Genomic DNA, 20,047 nt, shown 5'->3' on the forward strand with positions numbered 1-20,047 from the left:
GGAATGAGAACTGCAACCATGTCATTTGGGGACTGTTACTCCAGTGACCATCTGAGTCAAATGCAGCTCTTTTTTCCTGAGTTAATGATGGAGTTTGCCCTTGAAGTGTGTTATAAGTATGGGCAGGCCTGAGTGCAGCTTTGCAATTAGCCAGACCAGTGGTTAAACCCAGTCTGAACCGGGTCCAGCCTGGAAAAAAACCTGTGGTGGCAAAGGAGGAGGCTGGGTCAGGAGCTTATGGATGAGGCTGCTTCCAAGAACAACACCATCTCCCTCTCCAGCCCCTGAGGTTTCCTTGCCAGAGAGTGGCAAGAGCAGTGTGAATTCTTGGAAAATATCTGTAAGTTGCTCGAACATTTCAAAAAGTAACAATCATCCAAGGCCACATAATCAGAGGGTGTCCCTGTGCCCGACTGTCAAGGGGCCTTTTGTTTTCTGCTTGGCCAAAACCAGGAAGCCTGGACTGCAAAGGCATCACTTGTATCAGTTTCTCCTCTAACTCCAGACGTTGTGCAGGGTGAGACCCAAAACAAAACAGCATTTCAGAATCATTAAGGCTGGAAAAGAGCTCCAAGGTCACTGAGTCCGAGCTGTGCCTGACCCCCACCTGGTCCAGACCTCCTTCCCTGGACACCTCCAGGGATGGGGACTCCAAACCTCCCTGGGCAGCCCCTTCCAATGTCTAGTCACCCTTTCCATGGGGAAATTCCTCCTGATGTAGCTTCAGGTTTTGACACTGGTCACACCAGGTGTCAGGGTTTCAGGGGATCTGCAGCTCTCAGCAGACAAAAACACTCCTGAATGCAGCAGCTTCTCCTTTGCCTCGCCCAGATCCAGATCCCAGAGCCAACACTGGGGCATATCCACAGGAGAGAAACTCTGTGAGTTGTGTGGCAGGAAGCAGAGAGAGGCCAGTTCATTTCCCAAAGACAACAGCCACTAAATGGCAATGACTCCCAAGCACTCCACCCAGACACCTTCAGACCATGAAATCTGGCACCTAAAGCAGTGAGTCCCTGGGCTCCCTCTTCTTAAGTCATTCCTCTCCAGACTGGAAGGAGTCTGGAAGCACCTCCAAGGTGACTGAAGTCACCAGACTCCTGGAATTCCTCTGGCAGAAGCCTAAGCAGAGGCAGGATGAAGCCAGGCCATCTGTGACCAATTCTGACAAAGAGTTAAGTCACAGAGAAGTGAACCCAACCTTTTTTTTTTTTTTTTTTAAAAAAAAGGAAGTTTCTTTGTGAATGTGCCCAGAGATCCAAGTGTGGAAGAAAATTTTGCTCCTTCAGCTCCTCAGTGAATGAAAGCATTCAGGGGAAAAAAAAAGAACAAGCAGTTTTTTTCCAGGGAGAGATTCCATAGGTTCATGGCCAGCAGCAAAACAAGTTGTCAACAAATGCAAACAGTGGCTGCTTTCTCTGGGACAGGGCTCAAATGTCACAGGGAGACTCCAACCAGCCCCTGCACTGGGACCATCCTGCACATTCCCACAGGCTGGAGCAGCCTGGTCACTGCAGGGGCCAGGTGAAAGGCCTTGAGCCCAGCACAGAGATCCCTAAAAGTGCCACCACAGAGCTGCAGAAGAGCCAAGAGGAAGCTCTGGTTGGTTTGGGTGCTGCCCTTTGCCAACTAATGTGGGGATGTCAGGAAAATCCTGACTCCAGATCAGTAGGTGGTGTAAATCCACTCAGACCTTGGATGTGGGCCAGATTTCCAGAAAAAGTCTCCACGAGCTGATAACACTTCAGCAAAAAGGAGCAGCTCCCATTCCCACCACTGGCAAGCCTGGATGGCATAAACACCACGTTGTCCTACGAGGCTTTTGGATATTTTAGAGGATTTAAAGAGCTTTCTGAGTGCTCAGATCCAACACTCAGGCAGAGCAGACACACTCTGCTCTGGGGAGAATCCAGAATTTCAGCTGGACTCCTCCTGCTCACACAGAGCGACACCAGAGAGGGAGAAAACACGCCCTGAGCTGTCACAACCTCCTGCTGCTGGCAGCACGGCCTGTCCTTGAGAAAAAGAGGGGGAAAAGAAGCAGGGAATGGCAGGGAACACCACCCTTACTATGTTGTGAGTCTTGGCAGAGATTGTCTTGACACTGTCGGGGTCCCAGATGACCAGGTCGGCGTCGGAGCCCACGGCGATGCGCCCCTTCCGCGGGTACAGGTTGAAGATTTTGGCAGCATTTGTGCTGGTCACAGCCACAAACTGGTTCTCATCCATCTTGCCAGTCACCTGAGGGGACAGCACAGGAGTCACTGCACGAGGCAAGCAAAGAGCTGGAAGCACAGCAGATTCCCAAGGATCTCCATAAAGTAAAAAAAAAAAAAAAACCAAGTGGAAGGATCACGATGAGAAAATAAAACATTCCTGCAGCTCTGAACGGCCAAAGCCGTGAGAGGTGTGACCTACCACAGCCTTATCCCAGATGATGGACATCCTCTCCTCAGTGCCATTGGTTCCTTCAGGGATCAGAGTGAAGTTGTCCTTCCCAACAGCTTTCTGAGCAGTGTTGAAGGTGCAGTGGGCACTGCCAGTCACTTGGAGATCTCCACTGGAAGAAAAAAAAAAAAAACCAAAAGGTGTTTAAGGTATTTTGTTGTCACAGATATGCTCCTAAAGATAAATCAGCTTTTTGCCTGCTGGCAGCAACATCCCTTATTTTTTTCAGCCATTTTCTCACGATGAATTAATTACATTTTGGTTGAACACAGAGAGCTCCACTCACCAGGACAGTAGCGAGTTGAGAAAATCAGGAGTGGTGGGGTCAGGGCTCAGTGGTGGGGAGGTCACAAAAGCTGCTGCCTTTGCCCAGTTCTTGCTCCAGTAATGGGATCCATCAGTGCCCAGACTGGCTGTGATGGGCTCTCCATAGACCACGGTGCCTGTGGGACAGGGACACACAACCACAGACCCTCTGTGAGCACAAGGAAGGGACATTCCCAACCCTCCTGGGAAGGGACACACACTGCAGAGCTGCCTGGGACCTCCTCTGAAGCATTAAATAAAGATATTGTGACTGACCAGAGCTGGGAGCAGCACAATCCTTTGCACAACTGCAGAGGTTGACATTAATTGGCCCTAAAATGCTTACTGTAAAGATTTATTTTATTGTTCATATACATTTTTTTTTTTAATTTATTTATCCTGGGCCAAGAACTTTGTGGAGGAGACTAAGGGCAACTGTAAGGGCACGAGGAGATCCAGTCTGATCTAGAAGAGATGTGCAAGAAAAAGAATAAAAAAAAAGAGTTTTTATAAATTAGTATGAGCTAAAAGCCTTCTAACAAGTTCAGGTTTCTTGGAGCAGGGTCTGTGCACAGACCAGGTGGGAGAAAACCCCTTTCAGGGAAGTTTTTCTGCACACAAAGAAAGCCCCATCCCAGGGGAAATATCAGAGGTCACCAATGCAGCTCAGGGAACTCTGTGATCCCCCCAGGGCACACAGCAGATCTGTGGCAGGACTGGGACATGGAAACTGCATCTCCTGACTCTCCAGTGCATGCTTCCTCCTCATGAACATTTCTGGAACCACATGAAGGAAGAGCAGACCCTCAAGGCCAGGATACTCTGCAGCCTGGAATGCACCAGCACCATCTGCACACCAAGCAGAAGCTGCAACTTCAAAAGCAGCAGCAGCTGGCAGACCCAGGGATCTGCTCACCAAATGCAATCCCCCCAAAATCTGCTCTGTGCCCACCCACCTTCCCAGCTCAGGGACTTCATGGGTTGGGATCTGCCTGCCAAAGATGTCTAGATGTTTAGATGCCTGCTAAAAACTCCAGGAGAGATGGGCAGAGCTGGTCAGCACTCTCACACCTCCCCATGAATATCAGAGGGAACACACAGAATAATTCTCTCACTGTGCTGCCAGAGCTACTGTTGTCTCTCTGGGGTCTGCAGACAGCTGGCAAAGAGCCCACTGGCTGAGCCAGGAGGATGATGAAGCTCCATGCTGCTCCCAGGAGCCTGCTGACACACCAGGGGCAGGAACAGCCTCTGCCAGAGGGTTTCCAGCAGCAGAGGAAGAGGCTCCCTGACATCACTGGCCACAACCAGGCTTCTGAAAGGAGCACAAGGCCAAACACACGCTGGCTGTTAACGGGAGGCCTCCTGTGGCCCAGCACATTGGGGGCATTGTTCTGCAGGCAGCGATGTTCTCGGCTCCCACATCTGCCAGAGACACAGTCTGCAGGGAATCTCCTCCCTGCAAAAGCCACTGGCAACATCTGGCTTTAAATAACCTCCATTCTTTCCCATTTAGCAGATCAATCCTGGGTTGGTTTTTTGGCCTTGGATAGTCTTGGGTTCTGTTTCCTCTGTTGTCTGGCAGGACAAGCCCAGTGTGTGTGGCCCTCCTGGGTTCCTGCACAGCATTTAATTTATGTAATAAAGGAACACAGGACAGGGCACCATTTATACCCCAAAGTCTCCTTATAAGGAGAAAAGACATTTTGAATGAAAACTGCAGTTCTGGGCTGGCTCAGGAGGCTGAGAGAGGGGAGCCCTGTGCATCACTCATCTGGGACAACCCCAGCACCTTTTTCAGGCAGGGGAACATCCACCCAAGGCAGGTTGTGTTTTATGGCTTTGTGTGACCCAAGTGGGTGTTCCCTCACCCCAGTGCCCCACTCCACTGGCAGCTGGTGCCCTCAGGACACTGAAGGTGTTTCTGTTGATGCTTCACCTTCATGGGGCACATGCCTGCAGTATTTTAGCTGGAAAAGGGAAGAGAGGCTTCCCTGGCTCTCAGCATCCAGCTGCACCACAAGAAGTTATTTTTTGGGGGGCATGCAATGTGCAGACACATTGTTAGGCCAATGCATCCTCACAGGAAAAATTCACAGATTTTCCTTCAGGATGATCCTCTGTGATGGAGCTGGGAGAGAAAAGACTGTCTTCCAAACAGCTTCAGCCTTGAAAATCAGTCCCCCTCACCAACTCCTTCAGCAGCAATCATGGGACCAAAATACTCCTGAGCTGATGCACAAACACCAGTCTGTGTGCTGGAAATCTCCTCACATCAAACACCCAGATGGGAAGTGATGTCATTTGTACACCCATCCAGCCTTAATTAGGCTGCAGAAAATTCGATCCAAGCCTTGGGAGGAAAAGAAGAGGGTAAAATCATCCCTCCTGGTTACTCACCCAACCTGAGCAGCTTGAAATAGAAGTGAAGGGTTTAGTCACAGGATAAAGCAGCAGACAGCTCTCACTCTGTGGGCAATCCTGACTCCTTGCAGGACCAGGCAGCAGGAAAAGGGTTTGGGGGAAAGCTCCTGCACCTCTCAGAGCAGTTCAGCTGCCTCACAAGCCTCAGTCAGGGAACAGAGCCACAGGCAGCAGCAGCCACAGCAGGTCTGAGTCCTGCTTCTTGCAGCATCCCCCAGCAGTTATCAGAGGCAGCCACAACTCCCAGAGCTGACCCAGCCTGCTGATTCCAGCCCCACAGGGATGTCAGCCTGGGTCACAGCACGGGCAGGGCACCAATCCCACCAGCAAGCAGCACAGCAGCAGCTGGACCTGGTGAGCCTCTGGCTGCTCCAGCTGAACACAGCAGGGCTGGAGAAGTGTCAGGAATCCCTGGTGAGCACAGGAAGCTCAGCAGAAAGCACCCAGGGACAACCACAGCAGCTGGAAGGGCCCAGCTGCAGCCTCCAGGGGATTCACTGCAGGGACAGAGCACAGAGGATGACTCTGGGAGCTCACAGATGAAGGCACTGTGAGGGAGGATGAGTGTCACCAGATAAGGTCAGGACTGAGCAGAACAAGCAGCTCCTGCCTCTGACACAACCACTGAATCTCTGTCTGTGGGAGATGGGCCAGAAGGAGCTGCTTGGGGATTTTTATAAAAAGAGCCTGGACAATAACACTGGAAAAAGAAACCTTTCCTGTGGGGATGGAGCTGATGTTGGCAGGAGCTGAAGAGCATGAGCTAAGGAGGAAATAACTTACCCTTTTTCCTGGCTTGAGCAATGACATCAGCAGCACTTTTGCTCATCACCTTGGTGATGTAGAGGGGGCAGTTGGTCTGGTTGGCAATGGTGATTGCCCGGTTCACAGCCTCTGCCTCCACCTGAGGAACAGAGGTGGCAGCAGGTCAGGGACACCAACAGCACACCCCAGACACCCCCAGAAGCTACAAACCCAGAAAACAGGGAGTGATGAGGCATTTCCCTGCTCTGAGCCTGAAAAGGCACAGCCTCATCACAGCAATTAAATGCCATCAAGCTGCAGTCCCCTCTCATTAGCACCTCTCCTCCCAGGCTGCTCCAGAACCTGTCTGCCTGAGCTAAAGCCACACTCCAGGTGCTCAGGGTCACCATGACTGAACCCCTTCTTTACCCTAGACAAAAAAGAAGCAACTAAATGTTGACTCAACAGAACTGCTGCTGCTGCAGCCCACGCAAGAAGGGAGATGCTGCACCACAAACTCTGGTAAGCCACGTTGGCAAACAAGCCTCTTAAATTGTACCCTCTGCTGCAATCTCTGGCTTGGGATCTGAGAGAGTGTCAACCAGCCCATAAATCAGCTGCTCCTCCTTTGCCTGTGTGCAGAGGATGAACCCCAGCCAGACTGAGGTGGTGCTGTGACTGCAGGGTGATGGGCATCACTCTGATCTTAGGGATCACAGGATGCAGACAGACTGAACACTGCGTGATGCTCACGGTGCCTGCACAGATATTTTCCATGCAAACAACACAGGAAACAAACCCAGAGTGATCCCCCAGCAGATCCTCCAGTGCTCCCAGAACCTCTCCCATGACTCTGCTGGGGCTGGCACACACCCAGCACCTGTGGAAATCTGCTCTGCACTGGCTGGTCACAGCCCAAGTGCCACAAATCATCCCTGCCTGTCCCACAACACACAAACTGCCCCCACAGGTTGTGTCACATCCCCAGAAGTGGCCAGGGCCAGGCTGGATGGGGTTTGGAGCATCCTGGAATGATGGAAGGTGTCCCTGGCCATGGCAGGGCTGGGACTGAGGGGGCTTTGAGATCCCTTCAACCCAAATCACTCTGAGATTCTGGCTCTCAGCTCTGCTTGGAGATCAAGACCCAGCAGCTCAGGCTGATGTCCACCAGCTCTGCCCACACCAGCCACGGGCACCCAAACCCTGTCTGCAGCCAGAATGCTCCAGAAAACAAGAGCCAGGAGTTCTGACAGCACACCAGAGGCAGCAGGGAGGTCTCTGGGGCCCAAAGGGTGACATCCCCCAGGGGATGCTCACAGAGGGTATTTTTTGCCCCAGGTAAATGGGGAAGGTTGTGAGAGAGGTTTTGCTCCAGGATGTTGGACCCAGAGTGTCCCAGCCAGCAGCACTCACTAGAGCTGAGAGAAGAGCCAGGAAAACCTCAGTTGTCCCTTCTGAGAGACAAGGACAGGACTCAGACAGCCCAGAGCTGCAAACCCCAGCAGAGCAGGTCTGTGCTTGGCTCTGCCTCTGCAGCACCCCGTGCCTCAGTTTCCCTGCAGGCTGAGCAGGGATAAAACAACACACACACACACAGACACACACCCAGGTTTCTTGGGCAGAAGGAGTTCGAGCAACTGAGAAGCAGCAGGAGAATATTTTCTGAACGAGGCTGCTGAATTCCTGCCTTGTGCCCAGATGCTATGGTGACAGGCACATAACAACAACCCAACAAGTAGCCCAAAGGGGAATGTTTGCAATTACCAGGATGCACTAGAAGCCCTAGCACAGCAGTTCTCTTGGAAAAAAAAATAATGAAACAAAACAAAACAAAAGAAAAAAAAAAAAGACAGACATTTCCTGGAGCACTTGGACTGCTTGTGCTTCCAGCGTTTTTGTGGCTGAAATAAAAATAAAGGATGATGGAACCCTCTGAAAAGTCATCAGAGGATGAAGTGAGCTGTGAGGGGGAGAGTTTTCCAGAAAGTGATGGGTGAGGCCGACTTGGGATGGTGCTGTTTAAACTCAGGGCCTGATTTCTGGCTGGAATAAGGTGCTGCACACTGTCACCTTGGCTCAGCCCAGGTGACAGAGGTGAGCACAGCCAACCCCCTGAGGCAGCAGTGAAACTTCAGCCTCCATCTGAGCCTGGAAATTCAGATGTGTGCACTCCAAGAGCACGTGGCCAGCCCCTGAATGCTCCCCTCTGATGTAATTCTCCCTGAAACGAGTGGGAGTTTTTAGTTAATAAATGTTTTAGGCTTGCTCAGCAGCTCCTGCTGGTTTGCTGCAGATGGAGGTCTGAAGGAAGGAGCTCTCCAGTCCTTAGGCTGGGCTTTGCACTCCCTAAAGGACAGCAGGAAAAGCCAGTTCTGGTGTCAACAGCACCCCAGGGGGACCCAGCAAACAGCCACTGCTGCTGGAAACAACAGGAATTAGGGATCTGCTGCCACCCCGGGCACGTTAGCCTCTCTCAGAGGCAGTTTTCAAAGCCCAGAGTCACTCCTGCTGCAGACAGACAGGGAGGGCACCAGATGATGATGATGATGATGATGATGATGATGACATCGTTTCCTGCTCTGCTTCCTGTGACTTTCCAGCAGGGGAATGTTGGAGCAGACACTCCCCAAGGCTGGGCAGAGCAGAGCTGAGCTCAGCCGCACGGAGCTACACCAGGGAGAGGCTGAACTGAGCCTCATCTGCTCAGCCACGTGTCCTCAGGCTGCTTTTTCCTCCCTGCAGGGATTTACAGCCCATCCACACCTGGCAACTCCCACCTTAAAGCTCCTGCTCCATGAAGGATGAGCTCCTAAACAGCCTCACACAACTTGGCTGGTTTGATGTCCAGATCTTTTAAAGTCAGAGCAGGAAACAACACAGATTAAACTCCCTACAAGTGTCACAGCAGCATCTGTTCCCACTCTCCTGATGCAGGCCAAAATAATACGTTCAAAGAACACGGTGGGTTCTTTTAAAAGTCACAGATGGGTGACTTTGGACTGGAAAGCTCAGTGTAAATGTTTGATGATAATTTCTGGAAGTCAAGGATCCTCAGCTCTGGGAGCCACACACAGATTCTGAGAGGAATGGAGCATTTTTGGGATTTCCCCCCAGCACCAGAGTGATTTGTGTTCCTGCTGCAATGCCCCTGGATGGAGCTGGTCTGAACCAAGGGGAGGAAATGCACAGGGAGCATGAGGATGGATGATCTCCCAGCTGCCACATCTGGCAGGCAGCAAAGCCCCAAGATCCTGGAGGAACAAAAAAAAAGGAGCTGCTTGTGCAGAACACATGAACCCCACAAACCTGGAGTTTTGTGGGGTGAGGTGTTCAGCTCAGACACAGGAAAAGGCTGAGTGAAGAATTCAACAGGAATCAACCTCAAAGGCAAAGTTTTCAGGCTCTGTCATTCTTCTTGAATTATTTCAAAGGTTTAGAGGGATTGGGGTGCTCACCCTGCAGAATTCCATGAGGAAATGTGAAGGGTAACTGGATTAAAGTGCTGGGCTAAGGCCTGAGCATGACCTCCCCTCTCTGGTACAGATTTTCTGTGCCCTCAGCAAAGTGCTGAATCCATTGTTCCCAAAACCCCCCAGCCCATGGGTAAAATTCCATCAAAATATCAAATGTCACAGTAATGGGAACTCTGGAAGTACACCTAAAACAGTGTCAGGATTTGGGCATATATTAAAAAATTCTGCTCATTCACTGGAACTCTGCTAAAATAATGACCAAAAGAGAAGCCCAAGACGCTGGCTCTAGAAAGGACAGCAGCACAATTCCACCCAAATGCAGAAAAATCCTGTTTGCAGCCACATCCACCCCAACATGAAGTATTTGATGGCCATGCAGAGATGTTATAAACTGGGGAAGGGGGCAAATGCCAAGGCAGGGGAGTTCTCACCTCTTCAGGTCTGCTCAGCACGTGTCCTTCAGGGCCAGTGATGCCCAGCTCCAGGATCCTTTGCTGCTCCTAAGGCACAGAGGAAAAGGGGATGAGATTTAAAGCAATAAGGAATGTTTTCTTGCAGCACACAGAACTGTTGGAAAAGAGCACGAGTGAGATTCTGAGCATCTGGGCTGGCTAAAAAATCACACGGGGCTTTGCAGAAGGAGCCTGTGAGAGATTTCTGTCCAATTCCCCCTGCTGAGAATAACCAGAGCTCACAAAACCTTGCTGATTTGTTCACAGGAGGTCGAGGAAACCTTTTATTTGGATTTGTCTCACACTGGGTTCGTAGCCCCTTGACTTTCAGCACTCATTAGTGTCTATAAAATAATTTCGAAGATGTGGCAAAATGATAACTCATTAAAAAAAAAAAAATATTATCCTGCAACTGGGCTCAAGGACTGGGGTGGGCTCTTGCCCAGCCAGAGAACACAGAAATCCTCTGAGTGCCTGAGACAGAGTGTCCAAAACGGGCTGGAGATAAGATGAAATTGGACACATTATTAACATTTCTCCCTTGCTGCTGTTTGAAGGATGAACAGACCCCAGACATCAGCACCCCACGTACTGCATGGAGCTCCTCCAGCCCTTCCCACTCCCCCTCTCCTGATTTCCTGCAGAACATTTTTGTGGCACACAGTGAACAATCACCCCCAGCTTTTCACTTTTGGGGAGAGAGGCAGAGATGCCCCAGATCCACCCCAAAATGGGTGGAAAAGCTGCCACCAAAACGTGTTTTATCAGCACCAGAGCGGATCAATCCACTGCCCTGCTCACAGCCTCCACACAGCTCTGCCCCAAAGCCTGGGTGGCTTCAGGAGGCAGAATTCAAACCCCTCCCAGCATCTGAAGGCAATAACTCGGAGGACAAACACCATACCTCAGCAATGATGTCACCGTTCTCGGCGTGCACTTGGGCCGTGGCGCCGATGTCCCGGATCACGCTCAGCACCTCGTAAATCTGGGGGACACACAACACCCTTCAGCTCAGGACACACCTGCTGGCAAGGCCACAGCCCACACCCCCTCAGAAAACACTTTTGCAACAAGGAAAAGAGGAAGGGAAGCATTAAGCAGTGCAAGATGTGGTTTGTTGGAGGGATGAAAACCGTTTCCGTGAATCGGCGTTGAATTTTCCCCAATTCTACAGCTGGATGCTGCTGGTGTGGCCAAGGATTGTCCAGCAGCAGGTTTGGAGTATGGGAAGGAAAAAACAGCAACTCAAGCCTCCCAGCTGGATGATTTTAAAGGGCTTGCAGAGTTGTGCCTGTTTGATGTCTCATTTAGTGGTGCCTGGCATGAGAAACATCCCCAAAATGTGAGTGCTGGGGGCAGGTTCTCCATGGAAATCCAGCATCTGGAGGCAGAAGCAGTGTGATTTCCCACTCCAGCCATCAGTCTGCGAGGGCTCAGCTCCAGGAACCCCCCAACTGGCGCCATCAATGTCATCAAAATGTTTCCAGAGCTCTCAGAGATAACTCACACACACACCCCCAACACTCCCAGGCATTCCTCTCCTCCCACACCTCCACAAACCTCCACTGCCCCTCTGAGCAGCTGAAGGTGCCCAAATGTGCCCACCACAGCAGCAATCAGCAGGGCAATTAACTCCTTCCTAAAGTCCCAGAGATTTTACCACCTCTGGACCACCATCAGTTTTAGCTTCTGAACAGAATAATTAAAATTAGCCCAGAGATCTCCCTGCCCTGTGCAGAGGCAAAAAAAGCAGCAATTCATAGAACTGTCACTGCTTCTACCCCAAAGGAGCTGGAATAAAACCTCTGAGCTCTCAAGATGAGAGTTTTCCCACTGCTGCCCTCAGCCAAGCCTCTCAGGGTTTGCTGTTGGTTCGGTTTTATTTTTAATTAAAAATACAATCTTCGACCCAGAGCTGTGGGTAATCTTAGGTTACACACACAAAGATTGGAACCAGGAGAGAGTTCAGTCAGATCCCAGGATATTGAATTTAATCCCTTATTTGTGACCAAGTGAGCACAAAGCTTTCTTTCCTACCTGAGAATCACTGAGCTGGAAGCGATCTTTGAAAGCCATGTACACCAAGAAGGAATTCACACCTGGGGGAAAAGAGAGCACACTGCAGCTCAAGCCATGGGATAAAACCCCAAAAAGCAGCCCCCAGCAATCATTCCCAATGGATTCAGCACTGCAGGAGGCTGAGCAACTCAGTAAAAGGAAAAATGCATCTCACACAAAGGCAGGGATTGCTGGGCTCATCCCCCTGATCCTCCGGGGAGAACAGTGAGAAATCCGGGTCTGTGATGTGCCCAAACCGACCCTGAGCTGCCTTTCCCCCTCCAGCCTCTGGAACCAGTAAAAACTCTCACCCAGCACATAGGAAACTTTCCTCACAGAGGAAACTCCCACCAGGGCATAAAATGCTGGGGTTTGACCCTACAAACTGGAAAATTCCTCCAGCCTGAGGATGAAACACCAAGGAATTAAAAAGGGGAAAAACCTCTGGGGTCATTTTATTCTTTTAGCAGCCAGAGATGAGCTGGGTCTCCTCTTTCCCTTGTTCACAGCACTTTAGTGGCTGCAGATGAACCTGAAGGGTTCACTGGACACAGGAGCTGGGAAAATGGGACATTCACCTCTGGAAAATCAGTGCTGCAACACCAGCAACCCAAAACCCTGACTCCTCTGTGATCCCAACTGCCCAAACCCTCCTCGAAGACCCCAGAACAGCTTTACTGGGATAAAAAAATCAAAACACAGCGTGAGAGACAGCCCTAAATGTGATCCCAAAACCCCCCTGAGCTTACCATGGTCTTTAACCAGAGCTTCCATCTCCTCCTGCACACCTTTGTGCCACTCAGTGATGTCCACGTGCAGGGAGTAGTCACAGCAGGATTTGCTGTCTGCCCACTCTCGCCACTGGTCAAATGCTGTCAGCAAACTGGTGCCAGGCTCAGGAACCACGTGGTCAACTGGGAATGACAAGCAAAGCACTGGTAAAAGGCTGGGAAAAGCTTTCCTGGGACAGCAGGAACAGCTGGGCAGAGGCTGCTGCAAAATTTCTAAGTTTAAAGATTTCTCAGCGGTTTCTTAAAATTTGGGTTTTTAGAAACCGCCGAGGAAATCTTCAACTTGCAAATAACCTAAAGGCAAAGAGGAATTTGGTCACGGAGCAGCAGCTGAAGGAAAATGAGTTGTTACTACAACCTGCTCACTGCAGCTCATCCCAACCAGGAGCACCCTGCAGAGGAGTGGAGGAAGCAGGATCAACTATTTGTGGCTCTCTGTGGCCCTGAGAAGGTTCTGCTGCCTCTGATCCTCAGTTTGATCCTCACACCAAATCCAGCAGCAGCTGAAGTCACAGGCAGCTGCAGGAGAACCTCAAAGGGTGACACAAGGGACCTGCATCTGAAGGTTCAGTGCTCCTGGTTCTTCTTTGAGCGCATGGAGCCTCTGAGATCTTCAAAAATCTCCGAGGTCTTTTCAAAAAGTGAAATAAAAGCAGCAAGTCAGCATCTCCAGCACTGAGCTGAGAGAGAAGGAAAAGCCTGTGGGATTTCTGTGGGGTCACAAAGTGGGCAGGAGAAAAAAGCCTGGCTTGATTCTACATTAAAACACACAGAAAAAAAATAATAATAAAAAAAAAGTGGCTTCAATAATCAGCAGAGAAATCTCAGGAGTTTATTTTTAATTTTATGGTGAGGATCAGGGATGAGAGACAGAGCTCATGGGTTCTCCTCACCCTCAGGGCAGAACAGAGCTCTGCTTCACCCCCACACTGACACAGCAGCCAAGATTTGGTGCTTTTACACTGCCTAAAGAACCAAATTCACACTGGGGAAAGCAGCCCAGCTCTCCTGAGCCAGCCCAGACATCTCAGACATCCCTGAGCTGGGCACACAGTGCACAAAGCCAAGAGCTCACCCCAAACCACCACCCTGCAAAGGGAGACAGCTCAGGATGTCTGTGCTTTCCCAAAAGGTTTTTTTTTCCCCTGGAAACAAAACTCTGCCCAGCCTCTCCTCTTTGCAAAGATCAGAATATTAGAATATTTGTGCTTTCCCAAAGGGTTTTTACCCTGGAAGCAAAACCCCTTTGCAAAGGGAGACATTAGAATATTTGTGCTTTCCCAAAAGGCTTTTTTTTTTTTTTCCTGGAAGCAAAACTCTGCCCAGCCTCTCCTCTTTGCAAAGATTAGAATATTAGAGTATTTGTGCTTTCCCAAAAAGTTTTTACCCTGGAAACAAAACCCCTTTGCAAAGGGAAACAGATTAGAATATTTGTGCTTTCCCAAAAGGCTTTTTTTTCTTTTTCCCTGGAAGCAAAACTCTGCTGAGCCTCTCACCTTTGCAAAGATTAGAATATAAGAATATTTGTGCTTTCCTAAAAGGTTTTTTTTTCCCCTGGAAGCAAAACCCCTTTGCAAAGGGAAACAGCTCAGAATATTTGTGCTTTTCCAAAAGATTTTCCCCTTGGAAACAAAACTCTGCCCAGCCTCTCCCCTTTGCAAAGGGAAACAGATTAGAATATTTGTGCTTTCCCAAAAGGCTTTTTTTTTCCTTCTGGAAGCATCTCACCAAGGGAAGCACATCCTGAGTGCCTCAGCAGCTTTGATCAGCTCTGCTCCAGCAGTGGCTGGTGGTGTCTCTGCTCCCTCCCTCCCCATCACAGCGCTGTGAATGACAACTTGGAAACGTGCCTCCTCCTGTCTGGCACCACATCAAGGATGTGCTGCTCACCACCGCTGGGAAAAGCAGCCCAAATATAACCAGGCAATAGAAAATGACCTGGTTTTTTTTAAAAAAAAAAAAAAAAAAATTCATCCCATTTCTGTTCTGTGATCTGCTCCTCCCCAGTGGCCAGAAACCTTCCCCTAACTTGCAGCCTGAATTGTTCCTCGGCCAGCAGAGCTCCTGAGCTCTGCCAAAGTTCATCTTTAGCTGAAGTGGAATGAGCAATGAGGAGGAAAAGAACATTCCCTTTGCTTTTCCAATGGGACGTGGAGAAAGCATAGGTTTATACAAATGTCTCATTAAATAGCCCCCAAAAAAGCCCATTTAATTTCTAACACATCACATGAATAAATCCACCTCAGAGTCCTCAGAACCCAGCACTGAGCCCAGCACTGAGACCCTGGAATGGCTCTGCAGTTCCTGGGAATGGCTCTGCAGTTCCTGAGAATGGCTCTGGAGTTCCTGGGAATGGTTTGGAACCCCTGGAATGGCTCTGGAACCCCTGGAATAGTTTGGAACCCCTGGAATGGTTTGTAACCCCTGGAATGGCTCTGGAGTTCCTGGGAAAGGCTCTTGGGCCCCTGGGAATGCTTCTGAAGCTCCTGGGAATGGTTCTGGTGTCTAGGAATGGTTCTGGAGCCCCTGGGAATGGCTCTGGAGTTCCTGTGAATGGCTCTGGAATGGTTCTGGAGCCCCTGGGATGGTTTTGGAACCTCTGGAATGGCTCTGGAACTCCTGGGATGGTTTGGAACCCCTGGAATGGCTCTGGAACCCCTGGGATGGTTTGGAACCCCTGGAATGGTTCTGGAATCCTTGGAATGGCTCTGGAACCCCTGGGATGGTTTGGAACCCCTGGAATGGTTCTGGAATCCTTGGAATGGCTCTAGAGCCCCTGGAATGGCTCTGGAACCCCTGGGATGGTTTGGAACCCCTGGGATGGTTTGGAACCCCTGGGATGGTTCTGGAACCCCTGGGATGGTTTGGAACCCCTGGGATGGAGGCAGCTCTGCCAGGGCAGAGGCAGCAGGAGCACTGGGTGCTGCACCAAGGCCATGAAGCAGGTGGATGTGACCCCAGCTCCTCCTCTGGGGCAGCTCTACGAGTGGCAGCCTCCTGATTTTTCCATCCTCTGTGCCCTGGGAGGGGACAGACACATGGCAAGACTGTGGCCTGAAGCCCTCCACGTGAGGGTGAGGTTTTGGGGAGGCCAAAAAATGTAAAAACTGGGTCCAGACCCAGGCAGGGAGAGGAGCCAAGGTTGACTCTTCACCTGCTCTTGGGAGGACTGAGCTCTGCCAACTGCTTGTGCCTCTTGAGACGGTCAGGAAACTCAGAGAAGCTTCTTCCAGCCCTTAGGCATTGCTCAGGAGCTCAGAGTCAAACAAAAACAGCTTTTTCTCTCTCCAGAGCAGCACAAGCAGCTGATGGAGGCTCCATCCCAGCGAGTTCCCACAGCCCAGGGATGAGCTGGTCCAGGAGAATTCCCAGCAGCTTTCCCATGGGAAAAGGAGCTCACAGAGAATCCTTGTGCCTGAGATTCCACTGCCCCATGTCCCCTTCAGCACCTCTGGGGCAGGAGTGTCCCTGGGGTCACCCTGGGGTGTCCTTGGGGTGTCCCTGGGGTCACCTTGGGGTGTCCCCACACCTGCAGGACACACTGAGGACAAGCTGCTGTTGTCACCCCTTTATCCCCTTGATCTGCTGTGCTCCTCCAGCCCTGATGGTTTTTTTTCTTCCTGTCTTTGATTTTTTTCTTCTTCTTCTTCTTCTTTTTTTTTTTTCTTCTTTTTTTTTCTTTTTTTGGGGGCTGTGCAAATGCCTTCAGCTGGCTCGAGGTCTGAGAAGGAAGTTGCCAGCTCATCTTTAAACTCAAGAGTTTGTTCCGAAAAACAGACACCAAACAGAGAGAGGAAATAAAAAAGGAAAGGAAAAGTTAATTTAAGAATCGCTTGGTGCTGCTGAAATCTTCAAAGGAGGGATTAAATTGCTTTGTGGGCTTTGTAGTGGCTCCCTGAATCTGAGTGAAATTCAGGTCTGAGCCTAAAGTTTGTCTTTATTTAACTCACTCTCAGCAAAGGCACGGGGCAAAACAAGCTCAGGGTTACCCTGGTTTATCTGCTACGAGCAGGAAACATTCTGCAGATTGTTTTTTAACCTTTTTTGAGCTGCAGCACTCAAAATGCAGCAGCCCAAGGGCTGAGGACAAGGCTGTTACATCAGCAAAGGAACTTATTAAAAAAAAATAATAATAAATACGAAAAAGAGAGAAAAACTACTTTATATAATACCAAAAAAAAAAAATCTGATTTTTTTTGTCCTTGCTAAGCACTGACAGGATTCCAAACCACCCAGACAGCCCAAGCTCTCCCTTCCCTCTGAGGACAATGGGATTTGAGCACATGCTCCAAGCCCTAATTAACCCCACCTCCTAATTACCTGCTTTGGCTCTGCTGTCATTACACCCAGTTTACAACAAGGTGCATCTGCTTCTCCTGCCCCAGGGCAGGCACCCAGCAGCCTGCAGTGGCCTTTATTTCATGGCTTAAAGGGTGGAATGTTCTCTATTTCACTGGCTAAAGGATGGAATAGTCTGTATTCCATGGGTTAAGTGCTGGAATATTCTGTATTTTATGGGCCAAATGCTGGAATGTTCTGTATTTGATGGCAAAATGCTGGAATATTCTGTATTTCATTGGCTAAATGCTGGAATATTCTGTATCTCATGGGCTAAACGCTGGAATATTCTGTATCTCATTGGCTAAATGCTGGAATATTCTGTATTTGATGGTAAAATGCTGGAATATTCTGTATCTCATGGGTTAAACGCTGGAATATTCTGTATTTCATGGGCCAAATGCTGGAATATTCTGTATTTGATGGCAAAATGCTGGAATATACTGTATATCATGGGTTAAACGCTGGAATATTCTGTATCTCATTGGCTAAATGCTGGAATATTCTGTATTTGATGGTTTAAATGCTGGAATATTCTGTATCTCATGGGTTAAACGCTGGAATATTCTCTATTTCATGGGTTAAATGCTGGAATATTCTGTATTTCATGGGCCAAATGCTGGAATAGTCTCTATTTGATGGGTTAAACGCTGGAATATTCCGTATTTTATGGCTAAATGCTGGAATATTCTGTATCTGATGGGCCAAATGCTAGAATATTCTCTATTTCACAGGCCCAGTGTTGGAATATTCTGTATTTCACGGGTTAAACTCTGGAATAGTCTGTATTTCATGGGTTAAATGCTGGAATATTCTGTATTTCATGGGTTAAACACTGGAATATTCTGTATTTCATGGCCCAATTGCTGGAATATTCTGTATTTTACAGGCCCAATTGCTGGAATATTCTGCATCTCATAGGCCAAATGCTGGAATATTCTGTATTTCACAGGCCAAATATTGGAACATTCTGTATTCCATAGGCCAAAACGGTGGGATGCTGGTGGGGAGATATTTGGGTGTCAAATTAAAGGGGAAGGCAAAAATTCAGGGAAATGGATGGAATGCTCCAAGGATGGGGAAAATAAAGCAGAGTTGTTTTAACTCTGGAGCATGGAAAAAACCTCCAGAGGTGAGAAGTGCTAGCAGCATTTTTTCTAGAGCAGTGGCATCACCAATAATTAACACATTCTTCTCATATATTAACATCAGACCTGTACTAAAATAGGATCCCAGCACAATCCCACACACACACACAAGTGATTTTTGAAGTTCAGATCATTCCTACAGCTTTTTTTTACACAATTCAGAGGACACCCTGAGCTGGGAGGGACTCACACAAATCCAACCCAACCCCAGATCAAGTCCAACAACTGATTCCAGAAATGGGCTAAAACATCTCCTTGTCTTCATCCAGCTGCTCCCAGACTTTAAAACCACTGAAAACGGTGCCAAACTCGCCTTTAAATGGTGGCTTTAGGAAATGTTGCATCACATTTTGGCTATTTTTTTCCAAACTTGGGGGTTTTTCTGCTCCTCAGGAGCTTTCCTGGGGTTGAGGGATCCTGAGGTTGATGAGGAATCACCCTGCAGGATGCTCTGAGACCAGAAATATCCCACATGATCTCTTCCTGGCACTTGGAACCTCACTCAAATTTTTTAAAAAAAAAAAAATTAAAAAAAACCATGCAGATGAAGAGTCATGCCTTTATATTTTTGACCCCTTGCTAAGCTGCAGAGCAATTCTTGCTTCAGAAGGAAGAGCTGCATGCTTTGCCTTGAAAACAAACCTCTGCTTTGGGGCTGGATGTGCTCAGGGGTGGGGATTAATGGCTTTATGGCTTCCTGGCATTGTGGCACGTATTTTTTATTTTTTCTTTTTTTGCATCCTGCCTCAGCTGAGCAGGCCTTGGCTTGCAAACACCCCCTTCCTGCAGCTTCTATTAATAGCCTTTGCTTCCAGCTTGCCCCTGGAAAGGATTTTTTTGATTTTTTTTTTTTAACTGCTTTAATTAAGTGTCATCCAAAGCATGCATGAGATTTTTCTGGAGCTTCAGCTCGTCAATGCCACTAGAGGAAGGAGAAAAACTCTTTGAAAAGGACACTATAAACACGAATCAGGGTCAGATGTTACCCAAATTGTATATGCAATAAAACCCATGGCTTCAGGGCTCCAGTTGCTATTAAAGATTGCAGTTTTACACATTATTTCCTGCTCCTGCCAGCATTAAACGTGCCCATTGTTGAAGAGGAGTTTATAAGGTGAAAATCCTGAACATTTCAGTGAACTGTCAGCAGGCAGATCTCCCCTACACAAACCTCTGAAGAGCAGCTTGATCACTAAAAACACATCTGTTAATACCACTTAATCCCCACAGCAACTGTGTGTGCTGAAATCTGGGGGATTTATGGAGCTGTGCATTCTGGCACAAGCCATTTTATGGAGAGGCTGTAATTAAATTCAGCCCTGCTAATTGCACAGGTCCCTGTTACAAGTCTGGAGTTGTCAGCAGGAAATATTCTCCTGGCACTGGTGTGAAATGGGAATAATTCTGTCAAAGCAAGAGGAATAAAAGTCAGGTCCTGGACTGACCCACAGAAGATTATCCCATAATCACAGACCTTTTTTTCATCCAGAGGCTTCAGATTCTCAGCTGGTGAAATATCACAAGCCCTTCTACCTTTATGCATCATGAGCCTTTTATGTGTCAAGGAATTGAGCTACCAAGAGCTGCCTCATCCAGTAACAAAGCTGTTTTCAGCAGCAAAAATTCTGATTTAAGTATTAAAACCTCGATTCTCAGCCCATCCAGAGACCTCAGCCCTCCTCTGAGCTCAAAAATCCCAAATCAAGCGATCCAGAAGAGCCTCACACCTCATTTTTTTTCCTGATTCTATCCCAGTTCTTCCCCTAAACCCCACTCAGGGCCCTGGGTTTGATTTGGGAAAAGGAAGGACAGTGACAAAACCTTTGGAGGGAACTGCTCCTGCAGCACCTCAGCTGATGAGAAAT

General features: G+C 48.8%; 1 protein-coding gene across 2 annotated transcripts in view; it reads right to left on the reverse strand.

The window, feature by feature from the left end:
- DPYSL2 (dihydropyrimidinase like 2) overlaps positions 1-20,047 on the reverse strand; it is a 59,449-nt gene that overhangs the window by 8,664 nt on the left and 30,738 nt on the right. For both annotated transcript variants that reach the window (XM_066337246.1, XM_066337245.1), the window contains exons 4-11: positions 12,655-12,819; positions 11,885-11,946; positions 10,752-10,832; positions 9,827-9,895; positions 5,962-6,082; positions 2,735-2,891; positions 2,419-2,560; positions 2,071-2,241 (exon numbers count right to left, since the gene is read on the reverse strand). In XM_066337246.1, the coding sequence (XP_066193343.1) occupies positions 2,071-2,241; positions 2,419-2,560; positions 2,735-2,891; positions 5,962-6,082; positions 9,827-9,895; positions 10,752-10,832; positions 11,885-11,946; positions 12,655-12,819 (968 nt within the window). The remainder of the gene's footprint in view (positions 1-2,070; positions 2,242-2,418; positions 2,561-2,734; positions 2,892-5,961; positions 6,083-9,826; positions 9,896-10,751; positions 10,833-11,884; positions 11,947-12,654; positions 12,820-20,047) is intronic.

Source organism: Sylvia atricapilla, chromosome 28, assembly GCF_009819655.1.
Source record: "Sylvia atricapilla isolate bSylAtr1 chromosome 28, bSylAtr1.pri, whole genome shotgun sequence".
NCBI classification, from domain to species: Eukaryota; Metazoa; Chordata; class Aves; order Passeriformes; family Sylviidae; genus Sylvia; species Sylvia atricapilla.